Here is a 19398-nt window from a genome sequence, read left to right on the forward strand (position 1 = left end):
CCAGAGATTTTGGAGTAGTCAAAACATGAACTGCTGCATACGCCAAGTTTTTAAAGTTTTGGGATCTCATGTAGCGTCCAACGAATCCTCTCAGGCCAAGTCATCGTTCAGTCGACGAGTGCTTTTGAATATAATGCAACCAGAAAGAAGAAGGGAACTCATGGGTCTTAATCGCTCGTAATTTGGTGGAATTCTGGCAAGAAGTGTATTGATAAGAGAACCTTGGAAGACAGCAGCACGACGGATATTTATACAGCTAATCTCTCCCACCCTAGCTCCACATACGCTCTAGCCTCATTTTCCGCTTCAAACCTGCGGAACAAGACCCCTCGCGTCTCTCCTCCACCTCACCAGCGCCACCAGATTCGCACACGGAGCGCACTGCACCCATGCATGCGTCAAGTTACAGACCACCTCATCCACCCTCCTCTTGTCTCCGTCATTGAGCCCAGCAGCGAAGTCCTCCCAGTTCTTGGCTGTGATGTTTTCGTTGGTCTCGGCTTCGCTAAAGATACGGTAGACCGCCATGGTGACGTCGTTGTCGACCTCTACGAGGATTTGTTCGCAGCGGTTGGTGGACATTGTTGTATTCGGCTTGGGTGGGGTTCGCGATGGTTTGAGATGTTGTGGCTTTGTTGTAGTTGGCAAAAGTAGTTCATGTATTGCTTCAGGGTAAGTAGGGTATTTATTTGAGGAGGCAATGTGGGTGAGGACGCGGATTATACACGAAGTAGTAGCCGGCTTCCATGTTTGCGCAGCCCGAAGATTGAATGAGATCACATCGATTGACCCTTCAAGTGTTCGCACCATCGATAAGGCTCAATTTCATTTCCACAAATCAATGTACCGATATTGAAGGGTTGGTTTTTCGAAGGGCGCGATGGACATGCAAGGAATTTCCGTGTCTTTGGTAACAAACTAGAAAGCAGACGAGGCGCAGACATCGCTTCTTGTGAATGACGTTGTGAAGATATAGACACTGTTATGGTATGAAAAGATATACAGCACGAACGAAGAGGGATGTTGAGCCTCGTCCTCGCCTGCGGGGTTGAAGCAGCCGCACAGGGCAGGCGCGGACATTGGACGGTCTCTTCGTATTTTGAACCCCGCAGACATTAAATCGTTGGGTTCTGTTTTCGAACTGGTGCATTGTTGTATAGGATAAAGATGACATGGTAGAGGAGAAGCCATCGAATTGAGAACTGGGAGATTTTCATGTGAACCACGAGAGTTGGTGCCGCGATCATGTCTTCCCATCCATGGCATTTCAGAAATGAGCAGAAGCGACTCGTCTACCGAGGCATGTACCAGAGCCATCTTGGATTTAAGCTCGCCGTAAGATTGTCAAAAGGCCGGAAAAGCAGGCATGGGGTAAGCCTGGACGTAATTTTGAAATTTCAGTAAGAGGAACCATCTCGACGCAATGATCGATGGTGACCCTGGCAATTTTCGGTTTTCTGTCTGCAAAACAGGATGCAAAGTAGATTTCGTGCAGCAAAGCCCATGATTTATAGAGAAACAAGAACCAATGCGCCAACTCAACAACATCTCCATCTTTGTTGTGTTTTTGTAAAAACGGAAGCAACCCAAAGACCGGACATGGCGAAACCGTCGCTACTTTTGAGTACGTGGAAAAAGTCCAGGAACCCAGGACATAGGACTCCCATAGAGAGTCTTTGGTGTAGAATGAATGCCGTAGAAAGCGCAGACATGGCTTTATGCTCAGTTGGTTTTGAGTTTTTCCACAGAAGAGATGAGTGAGGAAGAAAGGTAGGCCCCGGGAAGATTTTATACCCGGGCGGGCGAGCGCTCGCTCCATCTCCCAACATGTACTCTGATGTCCAATCTTTCAATGAAGTACTGATCTGGTCCCGCAAGCATCAAGTCTACCGTAGTTCTTTTGTTTTCGTTCCTGGCACCGCAGTCGGCAGGCACAGACATGATTTCCCTCATTCCTCTTTTTGGTTTGCGCAGTCTTTCTTGCACACCACAAGCATGTTGAAGAACGGCTTCATTTTCGATTTTCGCGCAACTTTTCCAAAGCGAACAGCCATGATCGAAGGTGTTTGAACTTTTGAGTTGTCCAAAGCGCAAGACAGGACTTTCATCGAAAGGTCTAGGTATGTTTTGGACTAGATAGCGAAAGAAGGTGCAGAAGCGCACATGTGCAGGTAGCCTGCTAATTTTGGAAAGAGGAGAGCAGCAGCCATAGTTCTAGGATTTGCTGCTTTTGGTAAAGAGTATGGGAAGAGACATATAGAAAGAAAGGCTTGAAAGCCGAGCGAGAAGGTTTATATACACATCCAGAGGCAGCGAGCACGTGAGATTGTATGGAATGAGGTTCAAAATTGCGTAAGGATAGACTGATGTGAACGCATCAGAGCTCCTCGCATGCCCCGTCGCAAGCCGACCTATAAAGACCTGCCCCAGCACAGCACGTCAACTACGTTTGCAGATTGAGTAGAGAAATGATCAATTCTTCATAACAAGATTAGTCTACCACCAAAATACTATATGCACCTCTATATCCTACTATCCCTCCATCTACCGCTTCACCAACCCGGCAGCAGCAGCTTTCATCTCCGCCTCCTCATTCTTCTTCCTCTGGGCCTCAATCTCAGCCCTTGCTTTCCTCTTCTCCTCCTGCTGCAACTGATCAGGTCTTCTCTCGGCAATATCCTTTGGCTTGTTGTCCGAGAAGAAGAACTTCAGACCCTTTTCAATGATGTAGCAGGCAACGAAGTCGAACGCCATGATGCTCGTAATCATAATCTTGAAGTCGGTAGTGAAGGGGACAAGCTTGAGCTTCTCGTTGAGCTCGGGGATGAATTCGGTGGCGCAGGAGAAGGCGACACCGGAGACAGAGACGAGACCCCAGTACATGCCCTTGTTCTCGCGGATGGACTCGCGGAAAGGTCGGCCTTGGTAGTTGATGGCAAAGGTGGAGATTTGCTGGATGAGTTGCAAGAGGTAGATTGCAGAGTTGAGCAGAGATGGCTCAAAGTCCTTCTCTAGATCTGGGTTGGGGTCCTTGGGCTCAACGCGCTGGACGTATTGGCTGACGTAGATGAGGGTGATGATGTGGATAGCGAACTGTCCGAGTACGGAGCCGATGATGTATGTGTTGAAGATGTTGTGCTGAGGACGTTCTTTCGACAGCGTCTCGACAGTCTTTGCGCGCGAGATGGAAAGGAAGCAAACACTCATCATCATGCCGGAGATGGTAACTTGACCGTCGCCGAACTTGATACCATCCAGGTAGAGGACTGACAGACTGTAGGCAGAGATCAAGCAGTTGAGAGCAAGGATCTTGTACATCTGGATTGTAGCGACGAGTGTGCAACGGCCTTGGCGGATAATGTTGGGAATGGCAACGACGTTGGCGAGCTTAGAGGTGAAGGGCGCAGCGACGGAGGCATCACCAAGCTTGATGGTCGGAGGCTCACCGGCCAACTCTTCCATCTCTTGTGCCATCATCTTCTCTTGCATTTGCTGAGCGAAGTTGGCGGCGGCCTGAGGAGGCTGAACTTGACCAGGTTGCTGTTGAACAAGGGTACCAGTAGATGCCGATCCGTTAGCAACGCCGTTGGCTCCGGGAAGTAGACCCTTCCTCTTCGCTTGGTTCTCCATAGCCTTCTCGTAGTGAGGGTTGGTGGGACCAGGTGGGTAGAGATGCGCGATCATGATCGGAACGGGCGGCTGGGGCTGGTTGAATCGTGTCATGAGGTTGCACTGCTTCTCGTAGACGTTCTTCATCTGAGTGTTGCGGAAGTGCTCGCCAATCTTGTCAAGATCCTCGCGAGTACCGTTGAGAAGAGCGACACCAATGTGAGCCTGCTTCAGCGCACCAACATCGTTGGTGCCGTCACCAGCCATGAGTGTAGTGTAACCGCAGTCCTTGAGACCGAGAAGGATTTCCTCCTTCTGCTTTGGCGAGACACGAGCGTAGACCCAGGTGTAACGGAGAATCTGCTTCCATCCAGGCTGGCCAGCGAACTTCGAAAGTGCGTATCCGGTAAGACAGATGTCCTTGGACTTCAGAATCTCGGCATCCAGGGGCTTGGTAGGGTCGACAGGAATGCTGACCTTATCGTCAACGCTGCGCCAGACAAGTTTTTCGCCGGAGTCGTCGTTCTCAGGGGCGTCAAGGATGTAACAATCGCGGTCGACGATCTCGACCTGCTTGGCGACATGAACAGCGGTCAACGGGTTGTCACCAGTAATCATGACAACACGATGGCTAGACTCGTTGAGGGAACGGACAGCCTCGACAGCGTCAGGCTTGAGAGGGCATTGGAGGACGAGGAAACCGGCAAAGTGCAAGTCAGACTCGACTTGCTCACGCTTGAGGTCGTTGATGCGGTTCTGGCCCCACTCTCCCTCTTCGGAGATGAACTTGTATGCGAGAGCGAGGACGCGACCACCATTGCGGGTGAAGTGCTTGAACGTCTCCTCGTAGTTTGGCGGGGTGTTGACCAACATCTTGCGAATAGTCTCGGGCGCGCCCTTGACTGCAGCGATTGTGCTCTTGACCTTGCGGCCAGTCTTGGTGTTGTTGACGATGACGGTAGCGACAGAGCTCTGGCGTTTCAGAGCGGACGAGAATTGGAAGCGGCGGCGGATGTGTACGAGTTCGGCTTGGGATTTGGGGGTAGTCATGGTGGCTTGGAGTGTATCCTTCGCTCCGAGTTTCCAGCCGAGAGACTGGAGGGTTGCCTTCTCCATAGGCTCTCCAACAGTCTCACCATCGTCGAGTTTGACCAAGGCGTGAGCGGCGGCAAGCACCAGCGTTGTCTCAGTAGCGACGTCCGTAACCTTTGCGAGATCGGTGTGCGCGCCGTCCGCTGCAACTGTAGCTCCATCTTGTCCCAATGATAGTCCAGCAATGCCGTCCACGACCAAGTCTTCACCAGTCAAAGTACCGGTCTTATCGAAGCAGGCAACGTCGACCTGCCCAGCGAAGGGAATGCGGAAGGGCTCGGTACAGAAGATGGCGTACTTGCTCAGAGCAGCGAGGGAAGTGTTGACGGCCAAGCTGAGCTCCATGGGAAGCTCGGGAGGGACGACGCTGGTGACGATGAGGACGCAGTCGAGTAGCAGCTTGTTACGCTGGCGGTCGAGCCTGACACCCTCCTGCCAGACGTACCAAGAGGCAGCGACGGCGAAGACGGTAAGGAAGAGAATGAAGAAGAGGGCCTCGACGTTATTGGCGGAGACGCGCTCGGTAGCGAAGATCATGGTCCTGACGAGGCTGCCCTGGTTAGTCTCGAAGCCAGTCTTGATGACTACGGCAACAGCGCCCTTGTCCGGCGGCGGTGGGACACCGGACGAAAGCCTAGTGACGTTGCCGCCATCCTCCTCAGCGTCGCTACCGTGCGAGACCTGCAGCACCTTGGTGCCGCCCCAGAGGAACGAGTTTTTGTCCAGACCCTCAGGCTCGATGCGCGCATCGCCAGGTCGCAGTTGTACGGATTCCTTGAGCACCGGTGTGCTCTCTCCGGAAAGCATAGCCTCGTTGACAATCGCGGAGCCCTCGAGGAGGAGCATGTCGCATGCCACACCAGAGTCTTCCTTGGTCCGGCCTGCGCTGACGACATCGCCGGGTAGCAGCTTGTCGCTCATGATCTCCTGCCACTTCTTCTGCCTGTACACCAGAATCTCGTAGGGCTTGATGCTCATGCCGCGGAACTCATTCAGGGTCCTCTGTCTCTGCCACACGACGGTGCTCTCGAAAGCGACCAGCATAAACAGCGTGAACAGCGAGTAGTACCAGTATTCGTCCAGCATCCACAGTCCAACGCAGAAGATCTGGAAGACGAAGAAGGGCGCGACGGCGTGTTCCTTGAACAGCTCGGTGAAAGTCGGGACGGGAATGTCGAACGCATTGTCGCCGTAGTGCTGGGTGAGGCGCTCGATCTCGGCGGGCGAGGTGAGGCCCTGGGTCTGCTGGAACGTCTTGAGCTGGGGCTTGGGTTCGATGTCGAGCGGGTAGGACAGCGGGGCGAAGGAGCCTTTATCGGCGTCGTAGAGGAAACGGCGCTTCTGGAAGAGGAAGGAGAGGTTCGACTTTCCGCCCACGTTGTCGCGCACCAATGGCACAATCTCAGCGGCACCCGCGTTCTTGACGGGCTGCACTTTGATAAGCGATGCCGAGCGCACGTCGCTGGCCGAGGTGGTGGTGAAGGCGCTCTTGAGGTTGACGTTCCAGTGCGTCATCAGCCAGAAGAGCGACTGGAAGGTGGTGATGCTGGCGACCCAGACAAAGGTCCATTCCGACGACTGGATGTACTGCTCGTAGCGCTGCGGCGAAAAGTATATGGCGGAGAAGGCGGGCCACACTATCAAAAAGGGCCAGATGTACGTGTGCAGCTGCAGCGGCAGCGGGTTGTGCAGGCTGGCCTGCTTGATCTGGGGGTTGTCGACAAGCGGGGCCATGGTTGTGGTTGTCGTGTCCAGACGAACGTCAGTCCTCGAAGATTATTGAGACCCTTTGCCTTCGCGCCCGCCGCCGTCGGCGCTACTTTGCCCGATGCACGTGGCAGAACATTCACGAACATGGAATGAAAGCGGATTAGCGTCCGCATGATTGGTCCGTCTGCTGAACTCCTTCATCTCAACATTCTATTCTCACCTGCGACGGCTCCACTCTCTTTGTTCTACATCACCTATCGAACAATGAATGCTCCACAGCGGTCGCAGGAAACCCCGCCAGCGACCCCCTGCAAAGCGCCGGACCTCGCAGCCGCATCACCTCTGCCCAGATAGCATCCATCCGATCTTCGAAAAAGGTATCCGTCCATGCGACATGCCGCATTCCATGCCCAAGATGATGTGTACTTCTAACATGCATCACGCCACACAGCTTTGATAGCTGCGCGATCCACCACATGCGCTCCTCGCCCGTGGCAACACAACACGCAACGACGAGAACCCAAAGCAACATGTTCAGATTCTTCTCTCGTCTCCATATCTCCAGCATCGGCGCATCTGGTCGATCTAAAGCGGTACGTAACCGAGAAAGAAGAATAGCGAAGATCTTCGTGTTCAGTGGTAGTGCACGAAGTACTGCGTACACGAAGATGAGGGCGGCTGCAAGTAGGGCCTCAACCACACTCGCTGCATCCGCTCTAGTCTTGAGGTGATCGTAGCAGTCGCCTTGTTGATCATGGATGCTCTGGTCAAAATGCAAGAAGTTGTGTGAGTGATCAGGTACTGAGAGGATCGTGAACTGCGTTTCGTAGAGAAAATTGCTGAGAGTGAGGCGCTCGACACGACCGATCCAGTGCGACGATACTGCTAGCGCGAGTCGATGGACTCGATAGAATATGTTGAAGCAATCGACGGCGCTGCAAGAAAGGTGGAGCAGTGACGTGGGCGACGTTTGTGCCGCTTCTTCTCTGAGCTCGTCCGGCAAAGGAGGCGTATCCGGGTCCAGACTGATATGTGGGAAAGACGGCTGCGCGCGAGAAACTGCTGCAGTGTGAAAATCCATCCTGTCAAATAGTTTAGCGATGAAATTGCGCGATGGGTGGCATTGAGCTCACCATATGATGCCACGCAGCAAGCCATCATTGTGTCCAAAGGCAAACAGCCCACCTCGCACTTTCACCATACGCTTCAGCGCTGTGACGTGAAGTTGAGCCGCTTCATAGTCTCCAAGAAGATTCTGGAACAGTTAGCATGGATCATCTCACGGGAAGATGTGTTCATACCTCGAGATTTGCCAAAGCCAACACAGTGCCAACGATCTCATCAGATATGTACCCCTCAGACGTTGCAAGTCTGTAGTTGACGGCCTTGATCGCCTTATTCTTGTGATGCAGTTTGCACACTCTCAAGTCAGTGAGTTCATTGGCCAGCATACCGTATAGTGCCCAGCTTGCCAGAGTTGCGTGCAGCAAGCCGGCATCACTCAAGATGAGTGACTTCCACGTGTGCTGGGCATCGATGGCGACTGCATTGCTCTTGGGTGCACTCCTGTCTGTCTTTAGTGTCAGCTGATGGGGCCCTTGGCTTCAAAATTCGCCCTCATAGTTGGACAACGTGTATCGACTCTACGTACACAGTTGGAATAGCGCACCCAGCTCTGGAGTTCCAGGTATGGGTGAAGCCTTAAAAGGATCCATCCGATCATCATCCAGGCCGCACTTCAGCACTAGCCTTGCTGTCAGTGTTTCATCCGGGGTTTTTCTCTTGTCTTTGCCATCTTGCCCAGATTTCGAAGATGTTGTTGGTCCCGACCTATCTTTCAGATCTTTCGGCCTTGCTGCGCCCTTCTCTCTCGCTCTCCGTGCATCTTCCCTCTCTCTGCTCTTGGACTTCTCTTTCTTGATCTGAGGTTCGGATATTCGGAACCGACTCTTTAACTTCTTCTTCGCCATGGCCGTGCTGATCGAAGAGTGTTGAGGTGGGTTGATCTGTGGTCCAGCCATCTTCATATCGAAGTGATTGCGCATCACCAGTCGCCGGATCATGCATCGTTCCGCACCAGCTGGGTTATTTGGCTTATCCGTCGTCACAAAGAATTCGTACTCGCGCCCCATGATTTTCGTGAGCCTTGTCGGTAGATCTGATGTGAGGGGTACGTCTGTACTTCAGGCTTAGAGGTGTAGTGCTTGGCTACGCAATTATAGGATGATATCTTGGGTCGGAATCAAGAGACTGTGGCTGGGCGTTTGAGATATCTCCTGTATACCTAGGTATGTGATGTGATACTTCGGCCTCCAACTACCACATCTCGTCATGTGCAACCATAAGCCACCTCATCGGCCGAAGCAGCGACCTATGCCCGGAGATCAGCTCGCGTAAGTAGTATCGAGGCCATAACGATTCATGTTGGTTGGCTTATATAAGACCTATGCTGATTACGGCAGCGGGGTCGAAATGCGAGGCACCGTGCCATTGGACAACAGCAACACAAGACGTGCGCCTCGTATGCGATAAGCCTCGGGCTTTCCGCCGATGTTTGAGGCGATTGGGAGGGAAGCGCGGGGGGCCAAAACTCGTATCCTGGTAGCGACGCGCATGGGCGGATGATTCATGCAGCCCTACAGCGCGTCGAGAATCATGACTGCTGCATTTCGGGGATATCTCTACTCTACATACACAACACCTCTACAACCCCGAGTTGAATGCCACACCTTCAACGCCAACAGCCTACCCGAGAGTCATTTCCATATCTATTTGCCCTTGTCCTCTCTCAGACTGACGATCTGGTTAAGTACAATCTTGTCCTCTGTGGAATCAATATCGACACAGAAGTAAGCAGTGCGCAGCGCCTGGAAGCGCACAAGAGCGTCCGAAGATCCGCTCAGATCCAGTGAAGTCTCGCTGATGAGGTCCTTGATACCCCGCTCGATGACTGCCTTATCATGTATGATTTCGGAGTTGGGGTTGAGATCATCAGCCCAGCTGCCCGTCTTCCAGTCCAGTGTGTTGGGCGACTCAGTCTTGAAGAGCGAGTTGTACAGACGTGCTGTGACGGGAACGGCTGTTGCGACGTCCACCCATTGAATGTAGGCTTTGGGCTTCTCGGTACCTGGCACCTTGACAGCTTTGATCTCAGACACGTTGCCATTTTCATCCTTAGAGAAGGATGTCGCACGGATCGCGAAGGGGAGGTTGTATAGACCAACGGCCTTGTTTGGCGCCAGACGGAAGTAGTCGGCGCTGTCTTCCTCTCTGAAGTCGCTGCGGTCTATGTAGACGGCGCTACCAATCTTCACCTTGCGCTCACCAGGTATGGTGCCCTTGGGGTCGTAAGGGACTGTTATTTCTTGTTCGTCTTCGGTCGCGAAGTCTTCGATGACTACTTTGATAGGGTCGAGCACCATCATCTGGCGTGGCACGGTTCGCTCGAGGTGTTTGCGGATTGAAGCTTCGAAACGTGGAGGCTCGATCTCCGAAAGCGCATCCGTGACGCCGAGCTCGTCCACGAAGTTGAGCATGGCCTTGGCTGGGATGCCGCGACGGCGCAGCGCAACCATGGTGAAGAGTCGGGGGTCGTCCCATCCTCGTACTACGCCGGGTATCTTTTTGGTCTCGACTGTGCCATCCGCGTTCTTCTTTTCGACAGTTGTGCCTTCGACGAGCTGGAGAATGCGTCGCTTCGAGAGGATCGTGCCGCCAACGCTTAGGCGTCCGAATCTGCGCAACGTTAATATGGGCGATTTCTAGGTGAGAAGCCGTCGCTTACTCTCGCTGCATTGGTCCCTTCTCCTCCGACTTGGGCACTTTCATGTCCAGCTGCTCCAGCAACCAGTCGTAAGAGATACGCGACTGGCGGAACTCGACTGTACACAACGAATGGCTAATTCCTTCGAGAGCATCGCAAATGCAGTGGGTGAAGTCGTAGGTAGGGTAGATTCTCCACTTGTCGCCAGTTCGGTGGTGGTGGTTCTCCTTGACAACGCGGTAGGCGGGCAGGTCCCACATCTGCGGGTTGCCCTCATCCGGGTCCGTCAACTTCTGCTTCATGCGCAAGAAAGCCTCTCCAGCCTGGTATTTGCCATCGCGCATCGCCCGGAATTCGGTGAGGGACTCTTCGATCGGCCGTGTGCGGTGTGCGCAGCCATAGCGTTTGCCTCTGTTGTCGGGTCCTCCGCGCTGGTTGTTGATCTCCTCGCCTGCGCCAGAGTCAGTACCTGGCATATGACGATAGCTATGCAGACTTACGTGAGCAATGGCACACATAGGCGCCGTCCTTCTTGATAAGCTGCTCTGCAAGCTCGTACAGCTTGTCAAAGTTGTCGCTGCTGTATGTGATCTTCCACGGCTCGAAGCCTAGCCACTTGACGATATCCAGGATGGCCGTGAAGTAGATCTCGTCCTCCTTCTCCGGGTTGGTGTCGTCGTATCGCAGGTAGCACTTGCCATTGTGATGCTTTGCGAAGCCAAAGTCGACGGCGATGGCCTTGGCGTGACCGATGTGGAGGAAGCCGTTTGGTTCGGGAGGGAATCGGGTTCTGACTTCTGACACGGGCTTCTCTTCGTAGATGCGCTTCAGCCAGCCCTCAGAGAAGATGCTCGTCGGCTCGCTCTTGGTGCTGGGTTTGGCCTGCTCTTTGGGTCGGAGGGCATGCTCGGCCTTCTTGGCCTTTGCTGCTGCTTTCTTCGCGGCCTTCTCAAGCGCACGCTTCGAAGGGCCCTTCTCCTCCTCGGCGGCCGGTGGGGCGGGAGCTGTAGGGTCCGTCATGTCTACGCGACTTCAGTACACGTATTATCGAGGGTGCGTCGTGCAGAATGTACACGTGACTTGACAGCAGAAAGAAGACGCGTCGAGTTCGTGACTTACCAGGAAAGTGTCGATGTTGCGGAGCTCGTGTGCTGCGTGAGGGGCTCTATCAATAACTTTGGAGGGGCATTGACTCAAACGCGCTACACCAGCCACACCCCTGACGCCACACTAACACGGCATCTCAACTTCTACCGCCTGCTGCCCTTCCATCACACACGCTGGACCACTGATTCCCGGATTGTGATCGGATGCGCTTCGACCGAATCTCTAGTCTACATGGCTGTCGGCGACCGCACACGCTTTATTTGGCGTGCATCAGGAACCTGACACCTTCACGACACCGTCTTTACAATCAGTCTTGTCAACCATCTGGCAGTCAAGGATGTCAAAAGCACGACGGACGTACTATGCTTGTCTCGTAATGACACAATTGCAGTTACGCCACAGCCTTGAATGGTTGAGACATGGAATGCACTGCGAAACCAGACCCCGGAAACAACACAAAGCAGATTCAGAGCTTGGACACGAATCCGGCAACATGTTGTCCAGGATTGACATAAACATACTCTAGTGGTAACTATGTATTCGATTCGTGTACGACTAACTTCATCTCCGATAGTGTTTCCAGCTTCAACATGCAATTTCGCCCCTTCCAAAGCATCGTCAACTCTGCAGGTCGGAAATGCCGTCCTTCGGTATTGACACGAGGCATGGAAGGTGCACTTGAAGCTATGTCAACTTCAATCTCAAGACGTGAAACCTGTAAAACAGCAAAACTCAGCGACCAGCATGCCACTCTTGGTGCATACCCGATCCTTAACTATTTCTCACGACAGATGCTCAACGCGCGCCAATCTTTATATCGCTCCTTATTTCGCACACGCTTTCCTGCCCAACGAATCACATCAAACTTCCCATCGATGGTGACCACAAGAAACAAAAACTATACCTACGACAACGCCCCTCAGGAGCAAGGCGGAATGGGGCCAGCAACAGAGTCACTCGATAATCGGCGAGCAAGGCAAGCGCATCTTCTCCTTTCGAAACACTACGAGCCCGTCATCTCTGAGGTACTCAACGAAGAGATACCTAAGTACAAAAATGGCACTACCATCAGTGCAACAGACCGTGTGAAGTATATACGAGAATGCGCACGAATACTCGCTTCAGAACCGCCTATGCTGCTAGCGGCAGTCGACGGCGACTTGGTGCGCCGCATGCGGACTGATACTGATTTGAAGCGAGAATACGACATCATCTGCAAGAATGCAGCGAAGCAGCCGTCTATATACATACACCAGTTCGCAGACCTGAATGGTATCCCGCCTACTCCTAATCAAATGCTTGTCATCTGCAATTGGATAGCCGACTACATAGCCGATGACTTGGCAGAAGGCAAAGCTTCCGAGCAGTTCTGGCAGATAGACAACGTCTCCCCGGGAAGACCGCTGATTAACCAACAAAGCTCTGCCAAAGGCCACCGCAAGTATCTCTACACGACGCATTCCAGTCGATCAAAGAAGCGTGTCGGTACCCTCGAACTTTTCTGTCAAGGTACCCAGAAACGTTGGCAGGAGACGCCAGCATCACTACGCGATACACCCCTCCGATATCCTCTTGGGGAGTGTGGATATTCTGAACACTCAGAAAATCGTCTGAAAGAGCACCGCCAACGGAAGTCATCCAACTACATAATGAACCTAGTCGAGGACATATCCACCCACCTGCACAACATCGGCATGTTTGAACAACACTTCAAAATGCACCAGTATATTGTCTATCTCATCGACCGGCGGGAACAAGTAGAGATCGCGGAGATCTTTTGCTCCGCATTACTTCGAGTGTGGGTGAGCAGCGGCGGTGGTTTCAATTCGTACCCTGCTGGGCTTAGTGTCAACTCTTCGAAGAAGGTCAGCAATATTGACTGGGCTTCGTACGAGATGAACACCACCTTGCACTCTCCCATCACCGAAAACATGAGAATGCAGCAGCTCAGAGCAGATGAATACCGACAAGCACTGGAGTGGACGAATGACAAGAATGTAGACTCAGAGACGAGAGAGTCTGCAAGCCAGGAAGAAGAGTGCATGTAAGTTGAACTACTGAAGGGTTCAGATCAGGTACTGACGTAGCCATTCTAGTGCTCATCTCTCACAGCTGTCGATGTAAACCTACTACCCAAGACCATGACTGCTATCTCCTAATATACTTCTCATTACTAAACCTTGCCACATTATATGAATTCGAAATAATTCCTATCCCAGATATCACGATGTCCATTCTGGCGTGTCGCAAGTGATGTTCCGAGGTCGCCCCCCTTCGAGCCCCATAATCCCACGTCACAGTGTCGTGTATGGCCACTCTTTCAGATCAAACCAGAAAGAGCGCATCTCGCTACCAAACACGACGATGGTGTGCAATGCAGGCAAATCTGCAACGTCGCTTCTCGAAGGCCACTATCTCAACCTCCTGCATTAACCCGAGTGAATGTCATAGCATCGCCACATTACCGATCATCAACCATGTCTATGTAAGTCATCAAATTTAGTTTTGCGGAAGACATAGCACTTTTTTGGGTCTATATCGAAGACATAGAGCACCGCGGAGGTATTCGCAATATTTGAAATAGCAAAATTCGATCTTCTACACGGTAGACATTATGGCCATCCATTGATCTAGAGCAAAACTATATTGCACATCAGATGGAAATTGACAGTAAACAGAACATTCGAACACCCCCGCTCCTACCCTGCCGCCCTGCTCAAGAAGCGGCAATCCCTCCCCTCCCATCTCCACATCTTCGTCGAACGACCAAGCCGGCATGCAATACGCTCATCACGAGACTTCAACTACGATGCCCTCAACAAGTCCAGTATCGAAGCCCATTTCCAGCGAAACGTCGCATCAAGCTTTATCTCATTGTACGAGAGCAAAGCCACTGCCTCGAGCAAATATCCTCACACCGACAAAGTGGGACAAAAACCGCGGTCATTCGATGCCGCTGAAATGGCTATCCACACTAGTGGGCTGACAGCGGCATGGGTGACCGTAGACAAAGACGTCCGTCTCCCAGTATGGTTTGACAAAGACAAACAGGAGTCCGACAACGCAAATGACGAAGAGGTATTGTGGTTTTGCCTTCAAGAGCTGAAAGCAGTACTACAAGTCGATGAGAAGCTTGGGGAGAAGGATGAGTGGCTTGCCTGTGGGTTCATTCCCGAAAGTAGGGTTGTCACTCGTCACGATTCATCGAATGAGGAGTACCCAGAGGGGGTGGTCAACGACAAAGAAATAGAAGAGGCTTATAGACAAGCTCACCGCGATCGCCAACGCATCGAAGGGGAGAGGCTTCAAGTCGACGTGCAGGAATCTGAGCACAGACTCAAGAAGACGCTGTCTTCGGGCTTCTTGAAAGCCCCTCAGATCCCCAGCCGGAGAAGCTCTCTTGCCTCGCTGGATGGCAAGGCTGTGAGCCAGTCCAAGAAGACGGCTACTGGGGCTTCAAAGCTTCGCGTAGATACGCGCGACGTGTCGGTCTCGCTGACGAATGCGGATCCACGGCGCGCAGCGTCGCTGATGAAATATGCGTTGTTGCTGGCGCATGAAAAGAGGTTTGAAGCCGAAGAGTCGTGGCTTTCGGAGACGACTCGTTTGGCTGGGGGTGTAGATCGGGGTGATAGTACGAGGACAATCGATGATGTGGGTCGTAGAGAGAGGCGAAGCGGGTTTGTAGAGCGTCATAATGAGGCCTACTTGACGCCGCCGCAATCACCAATTACCTCATCTGGACGAAGGGGCATGCATGAGCGAAGGGGTCGTAATGGTGCTGATAATCCAGTCAAACGATACGAAATCGCTCGACAAGATGATGAACAATCAGTCCAGGAAAGGGGAAGACGTATGCGTCGCTCTGCCGCTCCATCGCCCTCGCAGTCTTTGCTAGGACATCATCTTGAAGGAGGCAACGCGTCTTCGCTCCGACCCCGTCTTTCGCGTCGCGAGCTCCTCTTGGAGCTGCAATCAGACGAAGACTCTGTTCTACGAGAGTACGCAAGAGTCAGTCTGCAGGACCCCTCTTCCCACCACTACACCCGGCACGACACGCCCAATGGCGCACCCTCAACATCGACGGCCCCGGGAACCCAGCAACCACCCAACCATACCGCCCAGGGTGCAGGTGACGATGAATTCAGCCCACCAGATGAATCGGTCTACTCCACCATGTCGTCTCTCTCCTCCTTGTCCGACCTCGCGCATGCTACCATCGAGGAGGCCACGTACGCTACCGTCCATCCTGGCTCCCATATTAGGGAGATCGAGATACGGAGAAGGAAGTCGAGGCCGTCGTCTGCGGAGGCGAAGTTCAGCGAAGAAGAGGAGAGAGGGAGGAGTAGGAACGGACGGCGACAACGAAGAGTTTCGGGGGTAGCTGTAGAAACACCAGCGGAAGAGGATGTGGAACCTTTTCCTACTTTTGATCCGATCGTACCGGGTCACGTACAGCTTTCACGGTCTGGAAGCAATGTTTCTGCGGTTGCTGTTGTTCCTTCGGCATCAACACCGATACCTCCACCAGTGGTCTTGAAATCCGAATCTTTCTTTGCTAGAAGGAAGAAACGGTTCGAGAAGGGCAAAGACGTTTCTGAGCGTTTGGCAGAGGCACAGGAAAGTCCGGCTGCAACGAAACCAAAGGTCATGAAGGATCTCTTGGAGTTTGCTGGGTGGAGGTCTGGTGATAAGAAAGACGGGTCGAAGTGAATAGGATGAGAAATGACTTATAGAGAAAGGTAAGTGCGTAACAAGGCGAGCTGCGCTTGGAGTTCGCTGACGGGTACACGGATCAGCGAAAGATGCAGATGCGAGTCGAGGAATAGAAGAGCGTTCCGCCATCGCCAAACCACAACATCCAAGGAAGCATCCACTCACACTTGCACCTGGAATATCATCTTACCAAAACGTCGTGATGGTGAGGCGCCCTTCCCCAGTTTTCTCGTAGGTTTCCACTCGGACAACCCAACCGCCACCAACGAAACCACCACTCTACCCGCCTATCCGCATCCTACGATCCCCAACCCACATTCCCACCCCATAACAATTCGCACCGTTACCCACCCCTGATCCTATACCCGCGCATCGCCTCTACATCCGTGCTAGCTCGTCCCCATCCCATTCCCAATGCAAACCCCTGCCTTACCCGATTTACCCGGAAGCAGTAAAACGCACGGATCCGCACACCCCAATCGAGCAATGACGTGCCGAAAGCAGTGCTGGCGAAAGTTGGCAGCGAGGCATTGGACGCGCACGTTCGGCGCCGGGGGCAATGCAGAGAAAAGTTGGCACCGTGTTCCATGGTGGACTTGTGAGTTACTGGATTAGGCATCTAGAGAAGATGACGACGGGGATGACGGTGGTTGTGACGTTGGAGGTGTCGTGACGTCGAGGGTAATTATAAATGTGGTGGACAATGCGTGCGCGAGATGGTGTAGGCGGACGGAGCGGAAGGATTGCGCGGTGCGGTGATTGGGTGTGGTGCAACATTAAAACACCATCATCGATGCATTTGCAACATCGAGATTACCATATCGCGATGTTAGTTGATTGTTCGTAAAGTTATAAGTGCACTGGTGATGAATTGCTTGTTCACATGCTACTTCGTGTATTACTATGGATGCGTGAGACGTGGTGCTCACAATAGGCCCGACCTTGCCTGCCTGAATTCCCCAAAGGACCGTTTTCGTATGAAGACACCCCATCGCTGCTGCCTACGCATGTACTTTGCTTGCGCCTCTACGCGCGGCTTTGTAGGCAGTTGTATAGGCTTTAGCCGCGATCTCTGGTGTGCGACGATGACAGACTCTAGCCCCAGTGAGGTGCATCATGGTGGCTCCTGCGTTGTCGGTTGTCAAGATGATCGGACCGTGGCGGGGGCTTTGAGAAATCGATATTGTGACCATGCCCTATAACGGGACTGGTTATTGTTCGGAAGGATACTCCCTCGGAGCTGTTCATCCAGGTTGTGGGCTAGCCATGCCACCCTGGTAAGCACTGGCAAAGTCTAGTTGTCCCAGTTGGCCATTAATCTGGTCAATCTCTTTGTTCAGGTCTTCCACATTCTGCGCCAAACTGGATACTTCGTCGAATCTTCGGTGTTTGGTGGCATCAGCGACCATTTCAGATACTATGAACTTCTGTTCCTCAAGTACGATCAACCGCTCTTTGAGTTCTTTCTCTTCTGATTCCATTGCGGAGACCTCGCTGCTGCTTACGACACTGCCAGTGGAGCGGTCGTTGTACTTAATGGACGCGAGAGCACTACCTCCATTCGTTCGACCTTGCGGGGCTGCATGCTTGAGGATCTTTGGTAACGCTCTGAGCGGTAGCATGTGTAAGCTCAAGAAGCTGTAAGCTTGCTGATATACTGCTCTTTGTAGCTTCTGCTGTGTCGGCGAGTCGGTGGGGAGATCTCGTATTCGTTTTGCGGCTACATCGAACTGTGCAAAGCCGTCCATTAATCGTTTGCGCACCTTGGTCGCGTCAGTCAACTGCTGCGGCGTGGGTGACTTGTCTGGGTCTTGCAAGGCCTGCAGGAGCTTGTGGAATCGTGGAAGGAGTAATCGGATGCCACGTTCGAATTGCGCAAGGTTCTCGTATGCACGCTGGTCCTTTGGCTTGTCGGCTAGCTCGCGCTCAAAGTCGCCTCTAGCGAACAACGTGTGCTGGCAGTCTTTGCACATGCGCACGTCAACACTCATCTGCGCAGCATCTTTTTCAGTCGTCTGCGTGCTAGCAACATTGAGACCTATCTCCGAGGAGCAGCCAGTCTTGGGGTCGCTGCACACGACGCGTCCGCACATGCGACAATGTGATCTTCTGAATGTGTATGTCGAGAACTCCTGCTGACAGAAGGGACAGTTGGGAACTTTGGCGTCTTCCTCCCACGTGATTATTGATTGCTCCAGAGTCTTGCGTTGGTTCTTTACACCCGGTAGTGAGAACCAACTCCCTGCGGTCTGCGTTTCTTCTATCGGAGGCGGGTTTGCGAGAAGCTGCGTCAACTTGGTCAGACGCTTCTCGAGCCGGCTGACTTCCATTCGCTCTCTATCCACCCGTTTCCGTCTGATCTTGGCGAATTCGTCGAAGTGGTCGCGCTCGAAGCCGTGGTGATCGTTGTACCCGTCTCTCGACTTGTAGCATGTCTCGCACACGCGACACCAAACGCCTCGGACAGGGTCGTGTTTAGCCTGCCGCGAGAGCTTCATCTGGTACATGGTGTGTTCCTCGCAGAACAGCCTGCCACACTGTCTGCAGTTGACTGCAGGCTGACTCCCGCCTAACGCCATTTGTGATGCTGTGACGGGCCTCGCGCACATGGGGTCTGAGCAGACATCGCGGTAGCCAGGCCTCTGCCAATGTGATCGCGTGACTTCCTCCTCGGGGTCTCGGCGGACGGGTGCGGGTTCGTGGGGAACGTGGGCGGTCGAACTGCTCGCGGAGTGGGAGATCTGGGGTGGCGACGGGACATCGTTGGATTCGAAGACGTCGAGTCCCTTCAGCTTCTGGTTGAGCACGGCGAGCGGCTGGAACTTCTTGGCCTTGTGCATCTGGGCCTCGAACCAGTTCTTGACCTCATCCTGCTCCTCCACGACCAGGTTCTGGTGGTTGTCGTCGAGATGTCTACTACTGGTCAGGGCTAACATACTGGGCGGATATGAGGCGGCGCTACCTGTTCAGTTGTAGTAATGTTACCTGCTACGTCAGACGACTGTTCTTGGTGCAGCAGGTGCTATGAACCCACCATTTCCTCATTGCATATCGGGCACACGAGTCTGCTCGACGCACTCGCCGCGGCATTCTCGCTCGGGCCCACCAGGACCTTGCTGCCGATATCCTCGCGCGTCTCTGCGGTGCTGGCGGGGCTGTTGGAGGCCTGCGAGTTGAGCGAGACGGAGCTCTCAGAGGGCGAGAGCAGGCTCGCGTTGCGGCGGTGGGCGGCTGCAGGCTGCGGAGGTGCAGCGGCGGGCGACAGGTTCCTCCCGCTGCCGAGGACGCGGCCGCCGCCCAGAGACCTGCGCGAGGTCATATTCGGGAGTGTCTGCTGGAGTCGTGAAGGTACATGGGCCGGCATGGGTAGGCTAGGGCGTGGGTCTTGGGCGCGCCGTTGC

General features: G+C 53.3%; 4 protein-coding genes across 4 annotated transcripts; 1 reads left to right on the forward strand and 3 right to left on the reverse strand.

Annotated features, from left to right (window-relative positions):
• Nucleotides 1-2544: 2544 nt before the first annotated feature.
• Nucleotides 2545-8543, reverse strand: J4E87_006598 (uncharacterized protein; the record flags this gene model as incomplete). Its single annotated transcript, XM_049378200.1, has 5 exons — nucleotides 2545-6300; nucleotides 6752-7493; nucleotides 7545-7666; nucleotides 7713-7981; nucleotides 8063-8543. The coding sequence occupies 5 exons, from the start codon at nucleotides 8541-8543 to the stop codon at nucleotides 2545-2547; spliced, it is 5370 nt and encodes a 1789-aa protein (XP_049232004.1).
• A 636-nt stretch (nucleotides 8544-9179) lies between these two features.
• On the reverse strand, nucleotides 9180-11194 carry J4E87_006599 (uncharacterized protein; the record flags this gene model as incomplete). Its single annotated transcript, XM_049378201.1, has 3 exons — nucleotides 9180-10146; nucleotides 10196-10625; nucleotides 10675-11194. The coding sequence occupies 3 exons, from the start codon at nucleotides 11192-11194 to the stop codon at nucleotides 9180-9182; spliced, it is 1917 nt and encodes a 638-aa protein (XP_049232005.1).
• A 962-nt stretch (nucleotides 11195-12156) lies between these two features.
• Nucleotides 12157-15994, forward strand: J4E87_006600 (uncharacterized protein; the record flags this gene model as incomplete). Its single annotated transcript, XM_049378202.1, has 2 exons — nucleotides 12157-13325; nucleotides 13960-15994. The coding sequence occupies 2 exons, from the start codon at nucleotides 12157-12159 to the stop codon at nucleotides 15992-15994; spliced, it is 3204 nt and encodes a 1067-aa protein (XP_049232006.1).
• A 1247-nt stretch (nucleotides 15995-17241) lies between these two features.
• On the reverse strand, nucleotides 17242-19361 carry J4E87_006601 (uncharacterized protein; the record flags this gene model as incomplete). Its single annotated transcript, XM_049378203.1, has 3 exons — nucleotides 17242-18910; nucleotides 18960-18982; nucleotides 19032-19361. The coding sequence occupies 3 exons, from the start codon at nucleotides 19359-19361 to the stop codon at nucleotides 17242-17244; spliced, it is 2022 nt and encodes a 673-aa protein (XP_049232007.1).
• Nucleotides 19362-19398: the final 37 nt, after the last annotated feature.

The sequence above is a fragment of the Alternaria ethzedia genome, assembly GCF_023757985.1.
Source record: "Alternaria ethzedia strain BMP 0044 chromosome Unknown scaffold_16, whole genome shotgun sequence".
Classification (NCBI taxonomy): domain Eukaryota; kingdom Fungi; phylum Ascomycota; class Dothideomycetes; order Pleosporales; family Pleosporaceae; genus Alternaria; species Alternaria ethzedia.